Source organism: Neolamprologus brichardi, chromosome 14 (genome assembly GCF_056152115.1).
Source record: "Neolamprologus brichardi isolate AB-2024 chromosome 14, ASM5615211v1, whole genome shotgun sequence".
NCBI lineage: Eukaryota > Metazoa > Chordata > Actinopteri > Cichliformes > Cichlidae > Neolamprologus > Neolamprologus brichardi.
The window spans coordinates 23,204,827-23,223,527 of NC_142117.1; the positions used below are offsets into that span (position 1 = coordinate 23,204,827).

Genomic DNA, 18,701 nt, shown 5'->3' on the forward strand with positions numbered 1-18,701 from the left:
GTCATTATTATCCACTGTTAGCGTCATATGTAATTGAACAGTTCTACATTTATTTATGTTAAAACAAACAGTCGCATCCTGAGTTATACACCTGGCAGTTTCCATGATCAGACAAACACAAGGACCAGTGTCCGTTTATAAAAGGTTTAGTGCTACTTTTAGGTTGATGACAACAAAGATACACACATATAGACCTTAACGCTCTTAACCTCTAAACCAGGTCAGAAATCGCAAATACACAAACTAATTAGATTAAGACGCAGAGGTGTCATCTGACACACAATCAGCAGGTTACAAGTTCGAGGGCCAGTTTACTGCATATCATCTGTCTCTTCATGTGAACAACTTCCACTTTTACTTTAGCTTATTTATATCCTCCATTTTAGCCTTAAACAGCATATCTTTCTGTTTCATATGAACATTAAAGCACCTCTTTTAGATTTCTGTCATACATCAGAGATGATGGTACACAGCCAAAAGGAGCTGGTACCATTTACCATTCTCAACATTTAAGGCAGAATGGTGGCCAGTGGTTCAAAAGTTTCAAAAGTCCAGTTTGAACAAATAGAATTCAACTTCAGAGTGAATATAACTCATGATTAACTCACTCGGAGTCAATATCTGAACATACAGCTATGTCCAAAAGTCTTGAGCCAACACACACTTTGTTAAAATTTCGCTAGGAAATGGGAAATATGTGCGATGACTTATTAAAGCATGTGCAAAAATACATGGAAGTAAAGTATATAAAGCAGATACTGATTTTGTATAAATTTAATGAGCGTGAAAGACGATATTTATTATGATTGCCTTTATTCCGCTTGAACAGCTTGAACTCTCTTAGGCAAGCGGTCTTCAAGTAGTCTCAAGAAATAATTTTCCAGGCTTTTCACAGGACATTCAAAGCTCTTCTTTAGTCAGTTGTTCCATTCTCTGGCAAGTTCAAGCTTGGGAACTGGTGAAAGCCCATGCATGACTGCTAATGTTCTACTGTGTGCTTTTCTATCCTGGTATGCTTTTGCTGCATGGGTAATATGTTGCTATCCTGAAAGATTACGCCACTGCCCAGCTGACACTTTCCAGAGAGGAATGCATGTTGAATTAAAAATATGATGATACTTTTCTCCAACACCACTGGCTGAACAGACCCTGCACCATGCTTTACATATGACTGAAACAAAAATGTTGATAAGCAACAATTTATTTTACTTTTGAAATAAAAACATCATATTCATCACTCTAAAACACCTGTTGTCACATATTTTCATTCCAGTTCTTGTGTCAAGTGACATGCTTCAGCTTTTCTTCCCATTTCTCTTCCTTAAGAATAACTTCTTGACAGCCTCTCTTTCACTAAGGACCAAATTTATTTGTCAGGTATTTGCTGGGTTTATACCCATTTTGTAAGGATATGACTTTCAAATACTGTTTAATCTCCTTAGTTAATTTTTTAAGGTCTGCTACTTTTTTTTTTACCTTTTCCAATTTTAAGGCCACACTGCACACCATGATGAGACATTAGGTTTTTAGCTATTATGGATCTATTTGGGAATCACCTTGTTGACATGGTAAATCGCCTGTCAAACTGTGTTTTCTTTGGGAATTTTTTAAATACATTTAACAAAAGAGAAGAGGAGAAATGATGTATTTACAGGCTGCTAGTAGCAAATTGCCTCAAACTACAATTTTACAATGGTTCTAAGTTGTCTGTTTCATCCCTGGTAAGATACCTTGTTTACACTTGAATGACTCATAACCCATTTAAGTGGGTTGACAAACAAACACATTCCCCTGAAAATGGCCAAGTATAAGGGCTGGGCTGAAAAACTGTGAAAAGCAGCCCAAAGAAATGACCTTCAAGCCTGGAGAACTACTTCTCAAGACCACTTCATGTCAACAAAGTCTGGGTCCCTGGAAGCAAAATATAAGGGTATGAAGGGTGGCTCAAGACTTTAGCACAATGATATTTGCCAGTGATTTTGTTTTGTTGCACTTTTTTAAATCCACCAATTAGCCTCCTGACATTTTAAAAGAAATAACTGCATGCCAAAATAAGTTCTACTTAAGTTTTATTTGACCCTAAACAGAGAGTAAGTGGTTGCAGATCTCCCTTGTTTAACAGGAGAGCTCACTGGTCTTTATGATGAGGCACGTTGAACCTAGTGTTGTTAAGCGATATAGCGACACTTGAAATTAACTTGTGTTTCATTCACACGATTAGATTATCAAATAAAATGTGCTAGCTAGATTATGACGTATACAGATGACTAGGATGATTTTTTTTTCTAATAATCAAATTTCAAGCAAATTAAGAACATTTATAGACTGACTTATGGACAACACTGGCAACCTCACATGGTATTGTGATGATCCCTAAACAAATAAACAATAGGATTGATGAGTCACTCAAAAATTCTCTCTAAAGATCGTCAGAGATGTTAATCTCCCACAGACGTGCAAGACTGATCATGGGCTCTGTCAGTGTTTTGCTAAATGTCCCAATTATAATCCATGCATGTGTGCAGACACAGGACTCTTGTGCTGGCATGTGATAATCCAGCATTACCTACAGAGCCAATACTACACAGTCAGAGGTAGAGGAAGAAGGACAGGAAATGGGTGGGGCCAATTGAGGAGATAAATCCATGGAAATAGATGAGCCAATAGAAGTGCCAGGTTGATAAAGTGAGAGGAAAAGAAGAGAGAGAGGGAGACAAAAAAAAAACACAAAACAAAAAACCCCACAGACAGTGAGAACCAGGTCTTGACGAGGGAGGATTCTCTACAAGAAAGTCACAGGATTTTTAAAAAAATATGCCCCTGATGTTTTTAAATAGAAAACTAACGCAGTGTTTCATTTAACCGGATTTCACTGTAAAAACAATTTTAGTTTACCTGCTTCCCCTGCTTTGGGGGGAAGAGGGTTATAACCTACCTGTTGCACTGGACCTGTTGAGAAAAACACAGGGGCGGAGGAGGGGCACCCGGAGGAGACGAGGTGCCGCCAAGTCGAGCAGGAAGCTTGAGCACAGACTCCGTGGAGTGATGAGGACAGCACGCCGGGCGAGCAACGTGGAGGTTCCCTCCTTCCTCCGACAGCTGGTGAAAGAGACAGAGAAGATGGTCACCTTCTTCTTCAAAGGAGGATCCAGGGAGACAGGGCCTGGGGAGGAGGACAACTTGGATGAAGATGACGGAATACCCAGCCCGTACCTGGAGCATCCCATTTTGGAAAAGTATGTGTCTGAGGGGGGATCTCATGTGGGGTTGAACTATGCTGTGGCAAGCATGCAGGGGTGGAGGGCTCAGATGGAGGATGCCCACGCCTGTATGCCCCAGCTGAGAGCAGAGTTGCGAGACTGGGGTTACTTTTCTGTTTTTGATGGACACGCAGGCACCACAGTGGCACAGTACTGTGCCAGACACCTGCTGGATCACATCCTGGCTGCAGGTACGTGTTAACCACCGACTCTGAATCAAAATTTAAGATTTTTAGAAACTTATATTTATATCTAAACACCTTCAACGTAGCCCCAAACATGTTCTTACTTTACTTCTTTGACAGGAAAACGCTTCCAGTCTTTTGTGGCTTTAATAATTAACATTCAGACTTGAAATGCACTCGTTGTAGTTTGCTTAGGACCAAAGCCTCTTAAAGAATAAAATAAGCAACATCATGCAAAGGAGAAGTGGTCTGGCAAGTTAAATGCTTTAACAGAACATGTGTATTTTCAGTCCCAAAACGAATCCTTTGCTAAACAGGTCAATTAAATTACTTTAGGAATACAAAATAGCTAATTAAGAGCTGATTAATAAAGGCTATAAAAGATTGAGACTTAAGGGTTACAGCACACTGTGGATTAAAAACAAAACAAAACACCACACTACACTACAGTATGCATTTTGTTTTTCAAATCAAAAATTCTAGATGCTTTTAGAAACACTTGAAACATCGCAGGGACTGAATTTAAACATTTAATTTCAATCCAGCAGTTCTACAGGGAGAAAAAACAAAACTACATTGAGTTTTTCACGTTTGCTCACAGCTACAGTACTGCTCAGTAATGTTTGTCTCTCCAGTGCACTTTCAGTACTCTAAACTTGTTCTGTGTCATTAAAAGTTAAATGTAAAATGTCACAAGTCAAACATTTATCTTTGATTGTCCCTCTTTTCCAACAGGTGGGATTCAAACAAACGAGGATCCTGAGCAAGTAAAGGAAGGGATACGCGAAGGCTTCCTAGACATTGATCGTCATATGCACAAACTGGCTCGTCAGGACAACTGGGACAGAAGTGGCTCCACTGCAGCAGGGGTGCTGATTTCTCCGCGCCACATTTACTTTATCAACTGCGGAGACTCCCGCACTCTGCTCTGCCATGACAGCCAGGTGGTCTTCTACACCGAAGACCACAAGCCGTTCAACCCCAGAGAAAAGGAGCGGATCCAGAACGCCGGAGGCTCGGTGACCCTGCAGAGAATCAATGGCTCGCTGGCTGTTTCCAGGGCACTGGGTGACTTTGACTTCAAGGAGGTGGACTGGAGGTCGCAGACGGAGCAACTCGTGTCTCCGGAGCCAGAGGTGTACGAGCTGGAGAGGACGCCTGAAGACGAGTTCCTAATTCTAGCTTGCGATGGTGTGTGGGATGCCATTGGAAATGAAGAACTGTGTGCTTTTGTACGCAACCGTCTGCAGGTGTGCGATGACCTGAGAGAGATTTGTACCCAAGTCATTGATCTCTGCCTCTATAAGGTGAGAAATCAGGCCACAAGATCCACAGTGACAGTGAAGCACTTTGTGAATAGAAGCACTCAGACTTGCAATGTTCTAAAAGAATACACACACATATATGTATATATATACATATATACACACACACATATATGTATATACACACACACACATATATATACATATATACACACACACACATACATATACACACACACACACATACATATATACACACACACACACACACATATATACATATATACACACACACACACATACATATACACACACATATATGTATATATATACATATATACACACACACATATACATATACACACACACACACACACATATATATACATATATACACACACACACACACACACATACACATATATACACACACACACACACACACACACACACATACACACATATATACACGCACACACACACACACACACATACATATATATATATATAAAATTTAAACTGAACTGCTTAATTCCCAAACACATGTGTATTATTGCGAGGTCTTATCTTAGCAGTCCTTCTGTTTACTTCAAACTCAGCACACTGGACCTTTCAGTAAGACTCAGAGTTACCACAGGTGGATTTGTGAATGGCAAGCTTTACGTCAAGAGGGGGGTGGTGGTGGGGAGAGTCTGTGTGAGGAGGTTTTATGCTAACGACTTGTTACATAAGTAGATTACTCCTGCTGGTCTTCTTAATGCTTTTAGTTACTATCCATGCTCTATAAATAGCTGTATTAAGGAATCCTGGGGACAAGATTGGAGGGAAGAAAAGCCGCACATGGTCGGGATTAGGCCTGAATGTGAGGCTGTTGACGTTGGCTCAGACATTTTATCCTGGCTACGATGGGGTGCTATTTATTTCACCTAAAAAGGCTTACTGTACCTGCTGAATAACTGCATGTTCCAGTACACACTGAGCCTCATTTCATAGGCAACAGGATGATGGCAATAGCACTGCAATAACTTTCCAGGATGCATTTTTCCAGAGTTACAAGCTATAATATGTAGTTTACAATGTGACATCACAAAAAAAAAAAAGCCAACAAACCAGGTTTTTCCCCATGACATGGAAAAAATACAAGAACCTCAGATAGCATTTAAGTACATGTAACTTTCTACTCTTATTTCAATCTGCATCAAAGTGCTCTGTCTCCCTCTGCAGGGCAGCTTGGATAACATCAGCATCATCATTGTCTGCTTCCCTGGCGCCCCCCAGGTGTCACAGGAGGCACTGCAACAAGAGGCAGAGCTTGAGCAACAAATTGATATGAAAGTGGAAGGTACTGCTGATAACTTTCCTGCTGCATGCTAAAATAGATCGCTCTTAATTTCCATTTTTATAAGCAGGCTGTTTTACTCATTGACCTCCACAGAAATTATCCAGATGATGAGGTGCAGAGATGAGGACCCTGACCTTATATATGTGATCAAATTCCTAGCAGCAGAAGAGATTCCGGGACTGCCCCCAGGAGGAGGAATCACCAGCAAGTGAGCAAATGAATCGCCGCAAACACTGATCTATTTGAAGTGAAATTAATTTTGGAGAATCAAATACCTACTCTCAGTGCTTCTACCTTTGCAGGCGAGACTGTATCATCTCAGCATACCAGAAACACATCATGGCTCTAAGGACTCAGGAGCCTATGGTAATGCATAGAAGACACGCATTAGAAATGTCACAAAAGCTGGTAGATCTATGGATGTAGGGATAGGGATAAGTAGGGATAACAGGCTCTAGAGAGCAGGACAATCTGAGGGCAGGATTTCTCTTGACATTAACCAAACCACAAGTTGTGGATTTCTCCCACTGAGAACGCCACATCCAGATGAACAGAATGAAATTTTGGAATATGGATTTTAAAATTAAACACATATGGTTGCAACTAGCTGTTGTTGTGACTGATCAACTTTCTAGTTTAAGTTTGAAGTATGAAGACTTGCAGGTTTACTTTCTGTGACAGTATGTTTAATGGTTTTTTTTTTTTTGCTCAAATCCCAGTTTTATTTAGTACAACCTTTCCTCCTAAAACCCAGCAATCATTTTTTGTCCTCTGTCTGTTACATAAGTCTGAGACTATTACATCAAGCCCATTTATGCAATCTATATGACTCCCTCTGTACTGTCAAGGGGAAATCCCGAGCTTTCTATTCTATACAACATTGTGGGGTTTGAGCTAACAGAGCACACAGACTTTCTCTTTAAAATGATGGAAATTGCAGTTTTCATATTCGTTTGAAACATTTAGCAGGATTTCAGCAATGCACAGTAATTTTACCTCTTGCAAAACAAAACTTTGATTCAGTGTCTTCAGTGTCTGACCTAAGTCATTACTACAGGAAGCAGAGAATTAAATGAAGTCAGAACTGTGAAAGGGGAGTCAGAATTATTTCTGTCAGGGGATTAGGTGGAGGAAAGCCAGACATCAGAGCAGGAAGGTTAAAATCTCAGAGGAGGAAATAACAGCTTTTGAGGATCAATTCGATTTCAACTATACAGAAATTGGGTTGAAATTTTATTTTTAGGATGAAACAAGAAAACAGAATAATGCTGCCCACAACCATGAAACAGGAGCTCCTCTGATTACATCAAACAGGAAACAGCCAACCCGGCATTATTTATAAAAAAGGAGCACACAAACAAGAGAGAGATGGTCATTTCTAAAGGTGGCATTAAAACTTCTTCAGTATATCTGTGGTCACCACATGACTTCATACATAACCTATGACCCGAATTTCCCGTTTCCTAGTTTTAACGAATTCAATAAGTTGAGACAACTTTTTCAAGATTAGGGAGTTCATCAAACTAATACATGAGCTGAGGAGTCTCTGAAGTGACAACTCTCTTAAACAGAATGTAACAAGGCTGCCATGGAAAGATGATTCCCTTCACATGATGATCCCCTTGGAGACAGACAGTGATTCAAATCCCACCACTTCAGAGGTCTAGCTTGTGCAACATTTCTTATCCATAATGAAGAAGAAGTGTTGTCATGTTACCCCTTCTCAGGCGCCCCAAAAGTCGGTATGTCCTCCATCGTAATTTTTATGTCTGGTTCTCCTCCCCCTCATCACTTGACAGCTCTGAGCACGACCCCACTTCCACAGTTCCGAGTAAAATATCTTTAGGCCTCGCTCAGACATCATAGCATTCTGTGATCAAACAAGACTTATTGTCCACTTCCAGGAACAGAAGATGAAAAATAAATAAATAACAAGTTTAAAATGTGTTTCCTTGAAACAGAATAATCAAAACATTTGTTTTTCATCTGAGTCTCAGGAGGAAATAATAATAATTACAAAACAACTTAATAGAATTTCTATTTTATAGCATTACCGGGTCTGAAATAACTGTCTTTGTCTTGTGACATTTCAGGACATTGAAGGATCAGAGGAAGATTCAAACTAAAGCCATGAAGAATCAACATCATGAAGAAAGCTTAGACACTTCTTAGATGTGGACCACACTAAGCACAATTCTTTAAGTAACGTTTTTGGGTATAGCGCATTGTTCTTTTTGGCTATAGCCACACAAATTTGCTTTCTGGTCAAATCATATTAAATATGGAGGAACAAAATGATACATCCACTGCATGTGTTTTTATTTATTTATTTGTATTTAATTCACTTGGGGTGGGAGGGTGGGTGGCTGGGTGACACTTTTTATCTAAAAAATTTATATTAATGTGATAACGTCTTGAGCAAACGTCTTGAGCACCTCCGTGGTCTTTAGCAATAGTCCTCTGGGCTTTCTGGAGATCTTTCAAAGCTTTTATTTGAACATTGGCAGATTTTCATGGTTTTTCAGTCCAGCTCTTTCATGGCTGTTTGTTAAGCCACTTAACACTGACCTATGAATCATTCAAGCATAAAAAAGGTTGCCTAACCTAGGGAAACAGTGTTGTCACTACACACAAGAACTTAGCAAAAAACAATTTTAAAATTGTGTCATTAGGCAAAAAAAAAAAACAACAACAAAAATCACTCCACATAATTTCTTCGTATTTCTTTAATTGAATCTATAGAAAATAACAAAGATACCACAGTTTGACTGGCAAAATAGTATTTTTGCAGCAACGATGTGATTCATAAAGACTTGCTGGCATATCTTAGCATAGAGATCTCTGTTTCTGTAAAGATTTGATGGAAAAACTTTCTAAGAAAAACTACCTACAGCAGATGAACAGTATCTGGAAGTTACGTCCTTAAGAAATAGGATCTGAGAGACACATTTGGTACTTGGGTTAATCCATCTACTGTCGCCAAAGACTCATCAGAAATGGCCTCAGTGGAAGTTTGGCCCTGAAGAAGCCATTTATAGGAAAAGGCTGAGGTGTGCCAAATGACACAAGAACTGGAAGGAATCAGCTCTTACAGAGTGATGAATCCAAATTTGAAATTTCTGGTTCAAATTACAACAGTATGCTTAGAATGGGTCAGGAGAGAGATACAACAGTGACTGTCAACCATTAGTAAACCACAGTGGAGGCTCTGGGGATTGTTTCAAAATTGATGGAATTATGAACACAGAAAATTACCATCAGATAATGATTCACCCTGAAATACCATCTGGAAAGTGTATGATTGGCAACGTTTTCTTTTAGCTCAACAATGATCCCAAACACACTGCCAATGGCCAGTGGACAGAAGAACACACAGTGGATGAGTGTCAGTCATAGACTGGCCTCATGGACTCCAAGATTATTGAAGCAGTGTGAAATCATCTTGACACGGGACAAAACAAAAAGGCAGTCGAGGTCCAAAGAAGAGCTTTGAATGTCCTTCAGGTCTGCAGAACTATTTCTGAACACGACTTAAAGAAATGTGTAAAAGAGGGTCATAGCAAATGTTGACTATCAAGCTTGTTAGAATGAACTGTGTTTTTGCCTTATATCAATATTTGTATATTTGCGTGTCTCAATAAATTGTTGCACCAGCTTCGCATTTTACTAGCAAAATGCTAAGATGTGAGTAGTGACTCATGACTTGTGTACAGTACTGTACTTTATGACAGTGGGTCTGCCCATCAATTTTCTATTGCTTATCCAGGGAGTATTTAATATTATTTAACCACACAGTGCCTGGTCAGACGCTGATAGTTATCTGCTCATCATGGAAGCGTCTGTGTAATGCAGCTCATTTACATTGCCATGTGATATTGTATACAAGCTGCATATGAGGAAAACAAATGATCTGACATTTGTGATGGACCACAGTATCTCTCGGTAAACAATCAGTTTGCATGGTGCTGTCATGGAGCAAAGGTCGCACAGATGGCAATAACTTGTTACATCAACATAAGCGTATGCCACAGAGAAGAAAGCCAGAGCGAGAGACACAAAAGGATAAAGAATGAAGGAGAGGTTAGGAGAAAGACGGGGGGTGGGTGGGTGGGTGGGGGGTGGGGTTAGAGGACCAAACTGGATGAAGAGGATGCGAGGTTTCTGGGAATTAGCACATCTGCCTCATTACTTCTAAGATCTACAGCATTTTAGAGGGCGGGTGTGATGTGTTACGTCAATGTGAATTTCAAATTGCAGTGGAGTTTTAGCCAGTGGATCTCTGTTGCACAGTTAGCTCAGTTTGCTCCATGTGTACAGCTTTCAAATTATAGACAGTCACAATTATTTTACTTTAACACTTAATATTTTATCTCTCACATATAGAGTCTAAAATATAAGTGTTATCCTAACTTAGGCTTTCAAAAAAAACAACTGTTAAATTTTCCACCTTCAGCTTCAATTTGAGCAAAGACCAAAAACTAGACTCCTTTCACCCCTCTTGTTTTCATCATCCAAAACCAAATAAAAACCCCTCTAAAACTAACAATGGGGCACTTTAGGGGTCTCCTTCTGACATTCACGGGTTCATCAGAATATTTTGCGAGGGTGTGATGTGGCCCGGCACCTCTTTATTAACTCCGAGAGCAGAGCTTTTATTGGACTGTTCCTCCTTCACATCTCCTCACTCCTGACAAGTCGAATCACTGGAAATTTTCAGCTCAGGGAAGCATCCCTCAGCTTTGAACACTTGTTTGGACAAACATAACAAGAGAGAACAAAAAACAAGAAGAGGTACAGAAGAAGAAGAAGAAAAGCACCTGAGAGGAAGGCACAAAGAAACTACCATATATAAAATGTGAGTAATAACTGAGTTTTGTGGCATTTAAGTTCATTTAAACTGATTTAAAAGGACTCTGTTGCCTCATGACAGGAAGTTAAGCAGCTTTGGGTATGAACCAATGGCTGGAAACTTTCACCAGCTGTTTCCTTCAGGTGCTGCAATTGTTTCCAATTTCAGTGGATTTTGTCATTTTTACAGGCAACACTGGAATTTTTAGAAATATCACTTTTTACAGAAGTGTTTGCTTGGCTGGGATGGCCACAGCCTCTAGTGCAGAGAAGCTATAAACAAAGAGGATTGGCTTATACATATGATCTTATAAATAAAAGAAATCATCTGAGCATATTTTAAAGGCAGAGACTTCTGTTCAGAAAATCAGTTCTGTTTTTACTAGTTTCCTGTCTGAGCTGCAACAGAGGAATGGTAAAATGCCCCCAAAACCCCCTAATATGTCACTGCCACCAAGAGCTGTCTCTCTATTACATGCAGGGTCTTTACCTTACTATAGTCAGTGTTGGGAAGGTTACTTTTAAAATGTATTCCATTACAGAATACATGCCCCAAAATGTATTCTGTAATGTATTCCGTTACGTTACTCAATGAGAGTAACGTATTCTGAATACTTTGGATTACTTAATATATTATCATGCTGTTTACAACTACGTGAATGTACTATTGCTGTGATTTATTACTGTTACTGAAGGTCCGCGGCTCCGAACCGTAGTAAAGGGACCTCTGGCTAATACGGTGGGTTTTGTGTCGGGCTCGTAGCCGAAAACTAGCTTTACTTTGTTGTCTGGGTCAACTTTGCTAGCGAGAGACAGAGAGAGGCGTTGAAAAGCTGCTCCAACCGAACTTATTGTTTTTGGAGGAAAACACGAACACGGTGTACAGTCGATTCTTAATAGCTTACTTACAACTGGGCTCGTCAGGCTCTCTTCTTGGCTGCAGTGGTTATTATTATATTTACATGCTTCCAGCTCCCGTTTCTGCTCAATGACAGCTCGTGCTTTTCCTTTTTCTCCCTCCCTGGCTCACAGACACATAACGAGTATGGCAGTCCATTCTCCCTGCAGCACGGACTACACTGCCCATCAGGCTACATTCTTTAGAGCTATACCTGTAGCATTCTGCCTATTAGCTTAGCACAACAACAACAAAAAGGGCTCTCTCACCCAGGAAACACGCAGAAAGAGAGCGTCACCCTGTAACCATGGCAACCGTAACCCTGCCACCTGGAACAACAGAACGTAGATGTCAAACAAAACCCAAACAGTCCTGACCAGCCACAATATGAAATAGGGAAGTACCGCCGTGTAATCCATTTATTTCAACAAAGTAACTGTATTCTAAATACCACTTTTTTAAACGGTAACTGTAACGGAATACAGTTACTCATATCTTGTATTTTAAATACGTAACGGCGGTACATGTATTCCGTTACTCCCCAACACTGACTATAGTAAAGTGCCTTTAAGTGACCATTGTTGTGAATTTGTGCTGCAAGAATACAATTTTCCAGAATTCAACTAATTTTAGTTTTAGCTCATCAGAGCTGCATGCGCTGACTCAGAGCTGTTAATTCTGCCTTCCATCACTGCCAGTGAAATTAATTTAAGGGGCAGCTAAGGACAAGAGGAAACATGCCCACGAGCAATTAGTAGCACAGAGTACACGAGGGAATAAAAGTGTTGAAAAAAGACAAACTAGAATGATGTGAAATAATCAGTAAATTAAATCTTGAATAGTCCTTCCTGTGCTGCCCCCCTCTCCAAACGCTTAATCTTGTTTAAGAGAACAAGGACACTCGTTGTCCCTCACTGCGCCACCACTGTAAGAAAGTGGGACAACAGGACTGCGTGTCAGGTTAATTGTTGAACCTGAGTCAGGCAGGTAGGTGCAGCTCATTACAAAGCTGCCTTGTGATTGTGCTCAGTGTCGCGTTGAAACAGCGAGTTACTGAAAGAGACGAACTTAGCGAGTCCAAAGAAAACTTAAGCGACAGTTGGACAGCTTTTGCGTGCTTCGGCTTGAGTGTCTAAATGTTCATTTAAAGTTAAAATAATCCCCTTAATCTAACGGGTTGTCACCCACCTGCAGCAGCGTGAGATGCCCGTGAACGCAGGGCATGTGTGTTATGGCAGTGTGCCGTCGGGAGCCTCAGAGACATGCCTTCTGCTCATTCCGGAGTCCGACTCTCTGTGGAGGCCAATGACGAGAGAGGAGCTAGAGGCAGCTGATGGGCCTGGCTGGAGGAAAGTGCGCTGTTACCTGGTGCTGCTGTTCTGGCTCGCCTGGGTCACCATACTTGCCACTTCTATCGCCATCATAATAAAGAGCCCCCGGCCGGTTGCGACGCCCTTGAAATGGTGGCAGGAGTCTGTGTTCTATCAGCTGCAGGCCGACCAGTGGACGGAGGCGCAGACCGAGGGTTCAGAGGGCATGTGCGGTAGGACAATAAAATAAAATGCTGAAATTTGGGTTTAATATTTCTATGCTTAAAAAATTGACATGATGGAGAATTTAGAGGTGGGCGGATCAATTCAAATATCGATAGATTCTATTCCGACGCTAATATTGGATCGATATTAGCACGATAAGATAGATACTTTGTTTCGATCCTTTTAGTTCAATTTTAGACCACTAAATTGTGGTCAATTATTTATTTATGTTTGTTTTTTGAAAATGAAGGGGGGGGGGGGACTTCAAACATGCACTACAAAAATGTCTGAATCTTTGTATAGCCTGGCCCAAAGTGCTTTAAAGACGGACACATTTACATTCCAGTTCCCCATTTTCAAAATACATGAGAAACTGAAAAATGTTTTGCTTTGACTGATTATTTTGGAAAGTGAAAACCACAGTGACTGATCAAAATTAGTTCAGAATTTACAAATTGATGATTCATCTCAGTCATGATGCACAAGCTGCCTTTATAAGTTAAAGGCATTGGCCCCGTAATTACATGGTATCTGATCTATATCAAAATTTGCAGCGTGCACAGCCTTAGATGAACCTCATTCACCATCACTTAACTACCTGCTTCCTGGCAGTCACGACAACACGAACACAACACGCTGCAGTCATCAGTTTTCATTAAAACCATTTTTTCCATTATTTTGTCCATCGCATGTATGTTGGTAGGGCCAATAACGGCTTTTAAAACCACACAAATGTTAGTGTACCCAAAAATGCAATGTGCAAGTGTGGCTGTATTTGCACCACTTATTGCTTTTAGTTAAACAGTTTCACTATTACTGTGAGGCCAAAAGCTGCACTGGGTTCTTCTCTGTGCTGATAACTACTTAATCTGACTGTGTGATTAATACTGTTAGCTACCACATGATTGTATCAAGTTATGAGAGTCAGAGAAAGTGCTGTTGCTTTTGCTTTGAAAATAGAATTTTTCTAATCCCACATGAGCATCTGTGTGCAACATGTTCTTCAATATAAATGATAAATAACAGCTCTACTGACATAAACATGAATGCAAACCCATCACATGAGGAAACTGAATATCATGGCATTCTGATTAAAAATAAGTAACCCTTTCTGATATGTATTTTCTTAAGCAATGCATGAGCAGCTTCCCTACCTCAGGTCTTTGAGTATAGGGGCTCTAATCCTGAAGGGTGTGTTTGATGTTGAGGTCTTTCCTTTAAACCTCACTGCCGCTGATAAAAACTTTGCTCCACTGGCTTGGATGCAACATCTGCTCAGTGAGAGCCACAAAGCAGGTGAGTAAAGAACTTTTTTTTTTTTTTTCTTTATTTGCAAATGGCATTCAGACGTGGTTTTATGGGCCTTTTATTACTGATTAACAGGCTTCATGCTGGTCCTGTAGGTCTCAAAATTGTGCTTGACTTGTGTAAACGGGATCTGTTGGCACTTCAGGATGTAACTGGAAACCTCTCAGCTACCACACAGGTAAAACCTGCTTTCTGATCATGCACTCAGTCAGGAGTTCATAAAATATGAAATGGATATTCTTTCCACAGCGTGCACTCCACTTCTGGTTGGAAAAAGGTGTGGCAGGTTTTGTTATCTGTGACACTGATGCAGCATATTCAGAAAAGGTAAAATGATATTGACTAGTTTTGAATTTAGCTACAAGTCGTGTTACCATAGGCTCAGTTTTCCCAATTAAATGTGTACTTTTCAGACTCTGCTGGAGTGGAGACGTGTCTTTGGGGAATTCAGTAGTCCGGAAGAGGAAAGGTGTTGTTATGCATGTAAATACAGAGTTTTTTTTATGTTATAAAGGAAGCTCAAGGATTGCTGGAAAAAAAATGTTTAATTTCAGGATTGTCGTGGTAAGACAGACGGCAGATGTTCTGCGTCCATTAAATGGCTCCGGTCAGGTCAACGTTACACTGGTGGATGTGGTCATGAGGTCCATTCTCCCTCGTTCACATCACCCACTGTTTGCACAGGAAGTGGCTGGTGCTGTAGAGAGACACCTACAAACAAGAGGAGATAATATATGGCCCAGCTGGATGGTAAGATTTCTCTATAAGATTCTTGTATATTTTGATAGAAAAATGCTTATTTTACAGATTTTGCAAATTTTCCTAAAATCCTTGTATAGTTATTTTAATTGACTGCATCAAGTCATTTTTTCCATTATAAGCAAACCTGTTATTTGTGTTATTAAATGTCAGAAAAGCTAATGTGCATATTGCTCAATCTAGTGGTATTATCTGTTTCTGACTGAACAGCTCAACCCTAACGTTCTTTTAGGCTATGTTCACACTGCAGGCGAAAGCGCATCAAATCCGACTTTTTTGACCCTATGCGACCCATATCCGATCTTGGTATGACAGTGTGAACGGCACAAATCCAATATTTTCAAATCCAATCTGGGTCACTTTCATATGTGGTACTGAATCCGATACATATCTGATGTTTTAGAAAGCGACTGCTGTTTGAATGGTCATGTCGCATTAAATCCGTCTTTTACGTCACTGACACAAGACAGACGCCAATTATCAGCGCCGGAGAAGACATCGCGAACGCTTCCTGGCCATCCAGTGAAACTGTTGGGAAGACAATGTTGGAGAAACGTGAACATTTTATTTGTACTGTATAATCTGCAGATTCTGACAGGAGTCTGCAACTATCCTTTGAAGCACCGCTCCTCTAAAACAGCAATAAGGATCATTATTAGGCCATATGTAAATAACAAAATAACTTTATAACTTAAAGCAAAATTGGGAAACGTAAAGACCAAAACAAGTCTTTATATTAAGGGCCATCAGTCAAACAATACTGTTTGGTCTGGATCGAAACAGTGCGTTGTGTGTGTGATGTCTTCTTTTGCGCATGCGGGCCGCTTTGAGGTTTCACACTAGAGGGCATTTGCTGTCACATTTTATTTGTAGTGTGAACAAGCAGACAAAAAATCGGATTTGATCAAAAAATCGCAGTTGAGCATTGAGACCTGCAGTGTGAACGTAGCCTTAGTCAACTTTCTATGTGACAGTTTACAAGCATCAGACGGCAAAGATGCGACAAAGATACTAAAAACCGCAGCTCTTATGCACTACTTTTCATTACATATTTATTTTTTCAGCTTTGGTTTGGAAAGTTAGTTGTTATATGGTCACTCTCTCCATTGTTTTAACAGGTTGGAGGCAACGCATCTCAGGAACTGAAGAAGTTACTCCTGGTGTTGATTATGACTCTGCCAGGATCACCAGCAATCCAGTATGATAAAGACATGGAGAAAACAAAGGTAAAGCCTTGTTTGAGACTTTAAATTGATTGTTGAATGATTTTAACCGCTAACGATGTCATCTGAAACATTGCAGCTTGTATTATACGTCACTGAAAATGTGCATGTCTCACAGAGAGATGGACGAGCTACTAGATACCAAACACTCAGTATGAAGCTAGCTTGTGCTCTAAAAATGTCTCAATAAGATTTGTTCTTTGACTTTTTTTTCACAAATGAAGTTGGAACTCTTGCAAAGCTGTTGCAGTATTTGGGGTATATTGTATTTATTTTTCTCACATTTGTCGCTATCCTCCCCTCTTCCTCAGGAAAAGGGCAAAATGAACCGTGCAGCCCTTCAGCTCTTCTCCTCCCTCAGCTTCTCCAAAGCCAGAGAAGAAGCGCTTCAGTATGGCAGTTTCACCTTCCTCCCTTTCAACACCTCGTCATCCTCAAACTCCTCTCTTTCCTCTCCTTTATCTCCCCCAATTCTTGCCTTTCTGCGCTCCTGGGGTTGTGTCCACTTCCTTGTTCTGCTCAACTTCGGGTTTCAGCCTCAAAGCCTGGATCCTGCCTGGGCCTCGAGCTTGCCTGATGCCGGGCTGTTTGTAGCCAGCACAGGGATGGATCGTTTTGGGTCCACATCTCTCTACAGTCTCAGACTGCAGCCCCACGAAGCCATCGTAATCAAACTTTTTGAAGCACAAAATTATTCATAGAGTTTCTGTGGTCGGGTTTCAGTATATCTCAAACCACAGTGATGCAGCTGTTTTTAAAAAATTCTCATTTATGCTCAGAAGTCACTGAAAATAAAGTCACTGTTTTGTGTAGCAACATTTGAGTGGTTCCCCTTCAACCACTGGGATCTGTAAAATATCTATAATATAGCATGACTGTATGAACTGAGATAACAAGTAAATCTTGATTTCACATCACAAACTTTGTTTTGTGTGTGTTTAAAAAGTTAAAATGATACTCAGTTCACATTGGGTTTAGATAACCTATTATAAGTGTGTTTATATCAGAAGTGAAAAAATCCTTTTTACAACAAATTTGGCACTATCCCGAGTGTTATTACTGTAACGGAAGTTCTCTTGTATTTTGAATTTCCTGAATTTTTGAAACTGTCACTTAGGCGTGTGACTAAGTATATGCTAACAAAATGATACAATAAATGCTGGATATAAGGACAGCATAAAAGATGCCAATCAAAGAAAAGAATGAACGTGACTTGCAACACAACCCTTTTCTGCCACACTCAATTAGTGGTGAAGTGTGGCTGCCTGAGAAAACAAGAAACACTTGGGAATATAATCTGTCCATCTTGGGATGTTTACACTAAGTAACCACAAGGTGAAGCTGCAGTACCAGTAACTGTTCAGCTGCTCCCCCAACTCTTAAAGTATGACAGTAAAAACTCATCAACTACAAATAAAGAGTTTCTAAAAACAGTAAACCAGTATTAATACATGACACTTACAAAATCAGCTGCCATCATGCGACTGCTGAGTCATTCACTGCTAATATGGCACTTTCTTTTCTTTTTTTCTTAAACGTTCCTCATTTTCATCTCTTTCACTCTGAATCATGTCAGATTACTTGTTATTTCAGAAATTTGTGCAGCATTTCACTTTTTAAGAAACTTTCTTACCACATCATCGGCATCTGGAGTGATCTCACTGAAATTTCAAATCAGCAAGTGTGATGTGTGATGCATCTGAATAAACCTATAAAGCATTCATACTTTAAAAAAAAAAAAAATTAAGATCACATCTTTCTCAAAGACCTCCATGTTATATTCCCTCTAATATGGTTAACATAAAAATCAAAAAGTGCGTTGTACTGTTGCAACACTTTTATGACAACTTTTACTTGCCACAAAAAAAAAAAGATAAATGAACATAAACACACACATATATATATATACTGCATGAGGGCTTAAATGTCATGTCATGTTCTTCAAACATCGGGTCTCATAGAAGACAAACAGTGCAAGTAAGGATGTTCACTTTTGCTTTGTTTTTACATGGACAAAAGAGTTTTTGACAAGATTGTAACTGTAATGAGATTTTATTTTATATGAATGAAATGTTAAT

At 39.9% G+C, this 18,701-nt stretch overlaps 2 protein-coding genes across 2 annotated transcripts; both read left to right on the forward strand.

Moving 5' to 3' along the window:
- The first annotated feature begins 2,754 nt into the window (after positions 1-2,754).
- On the forward strand, positions 2,755-8,352 carry ppm1na (protein phosphatase, Mg2+/Mn2+ dependent, 1Na (putative)). The gene is made up of 6 exons (XM_006795391.3): positions 2,755-3,451; positions 4,181-4,752; positions 5,935-6,052; positions 6,146-6,260; positions 6,355-6,418; positions 8,146-8,352. The coding sequence occupies exons 1-6, from the start codon at positions 3,046-3,048 to the stop codon at positions 8,176-8,178; spliced, it is 1,308 nt and encodes a 435-aa protein (XP_006795454.1). The 5' UTR covers positions 2,755-3,045; the 3' UTR covers positions 8,179-8,352.
- A 4,385-nt stretch (positions 8,353-12,737) lies between these two features.
- Positions 12,738-18,606, forward strand: LOC102798841 (amino acid transporter heavy chain SLC3A2). Its single transcript, XM_087850990.1, has 8 exons — positions 12,738-13,338; positions 14,465-14,629; positions 14,737-14,819; positions 14,891-14,968; positions 15,055-15,110; positions 15,196-15,391; positions 16,519-16,626; positions 16,935-18,606. Exons 1-8 carry the CDS (start codon positions 13,002-13,004, stop codon positions 17,322-17,324), a joined length of 1,413 nt encoding a protein of 470 aa, XP_087707116.1. The 5' UTR covers positions 12,738-13,001; the 3' UTR covers positions 17,325-18,606.
- Positions 18,607-18,701: the final 95 nt, after the last annotated feature.

Excerpts from the sequence above, each read along its gene's own strand:
- ppm1na (XM_006795391.3), top strand. The coding sequence starts at position 3,046 with ATGAGGACAGCACGCCGGGCGAGCAACGTGGAGGTTCCCTCCTTCCTC. Across the intron at positions 3,452-4,180 it reads GGATCACATCCTGGCTGCAG|GTGGGATTCAAACAAACGAG; the intron begins GTACGTGTTAAC and ends CTTTTCCAACAG. Across the intron at positions 6,261-6,354 it reads GGAGGAGGAATCACCAGCAA|GCGAGACTGTATCATCTCAG; the intron begins GTGAGCAAATGA and ends CTACCTTTGCAG.
- LOC102798841 (XM_087850990.1), top strand. The coding sequence starts at position 13,002 with ATGCCCGTGAACGCAGGGCATGTGTGTTATGGCAGTGTGCCGTCGGGA. Across the intron at positions 13,339-14,464 it reads CGAGGGTTCAGAGGGCATGT|CAATGCATGAGCAGCTTCCC; the intron begins GCGGTAGGACAA and ends TATTTTCTTAAG. Across the intron at positions 14,969-15,054 it reads ATGCAGCATATTCAGAAAAG|ACTCTGCTGGAGTGGAGACG; the intron begins GTAAAATGATAT and ends TGTACTTTTCAG.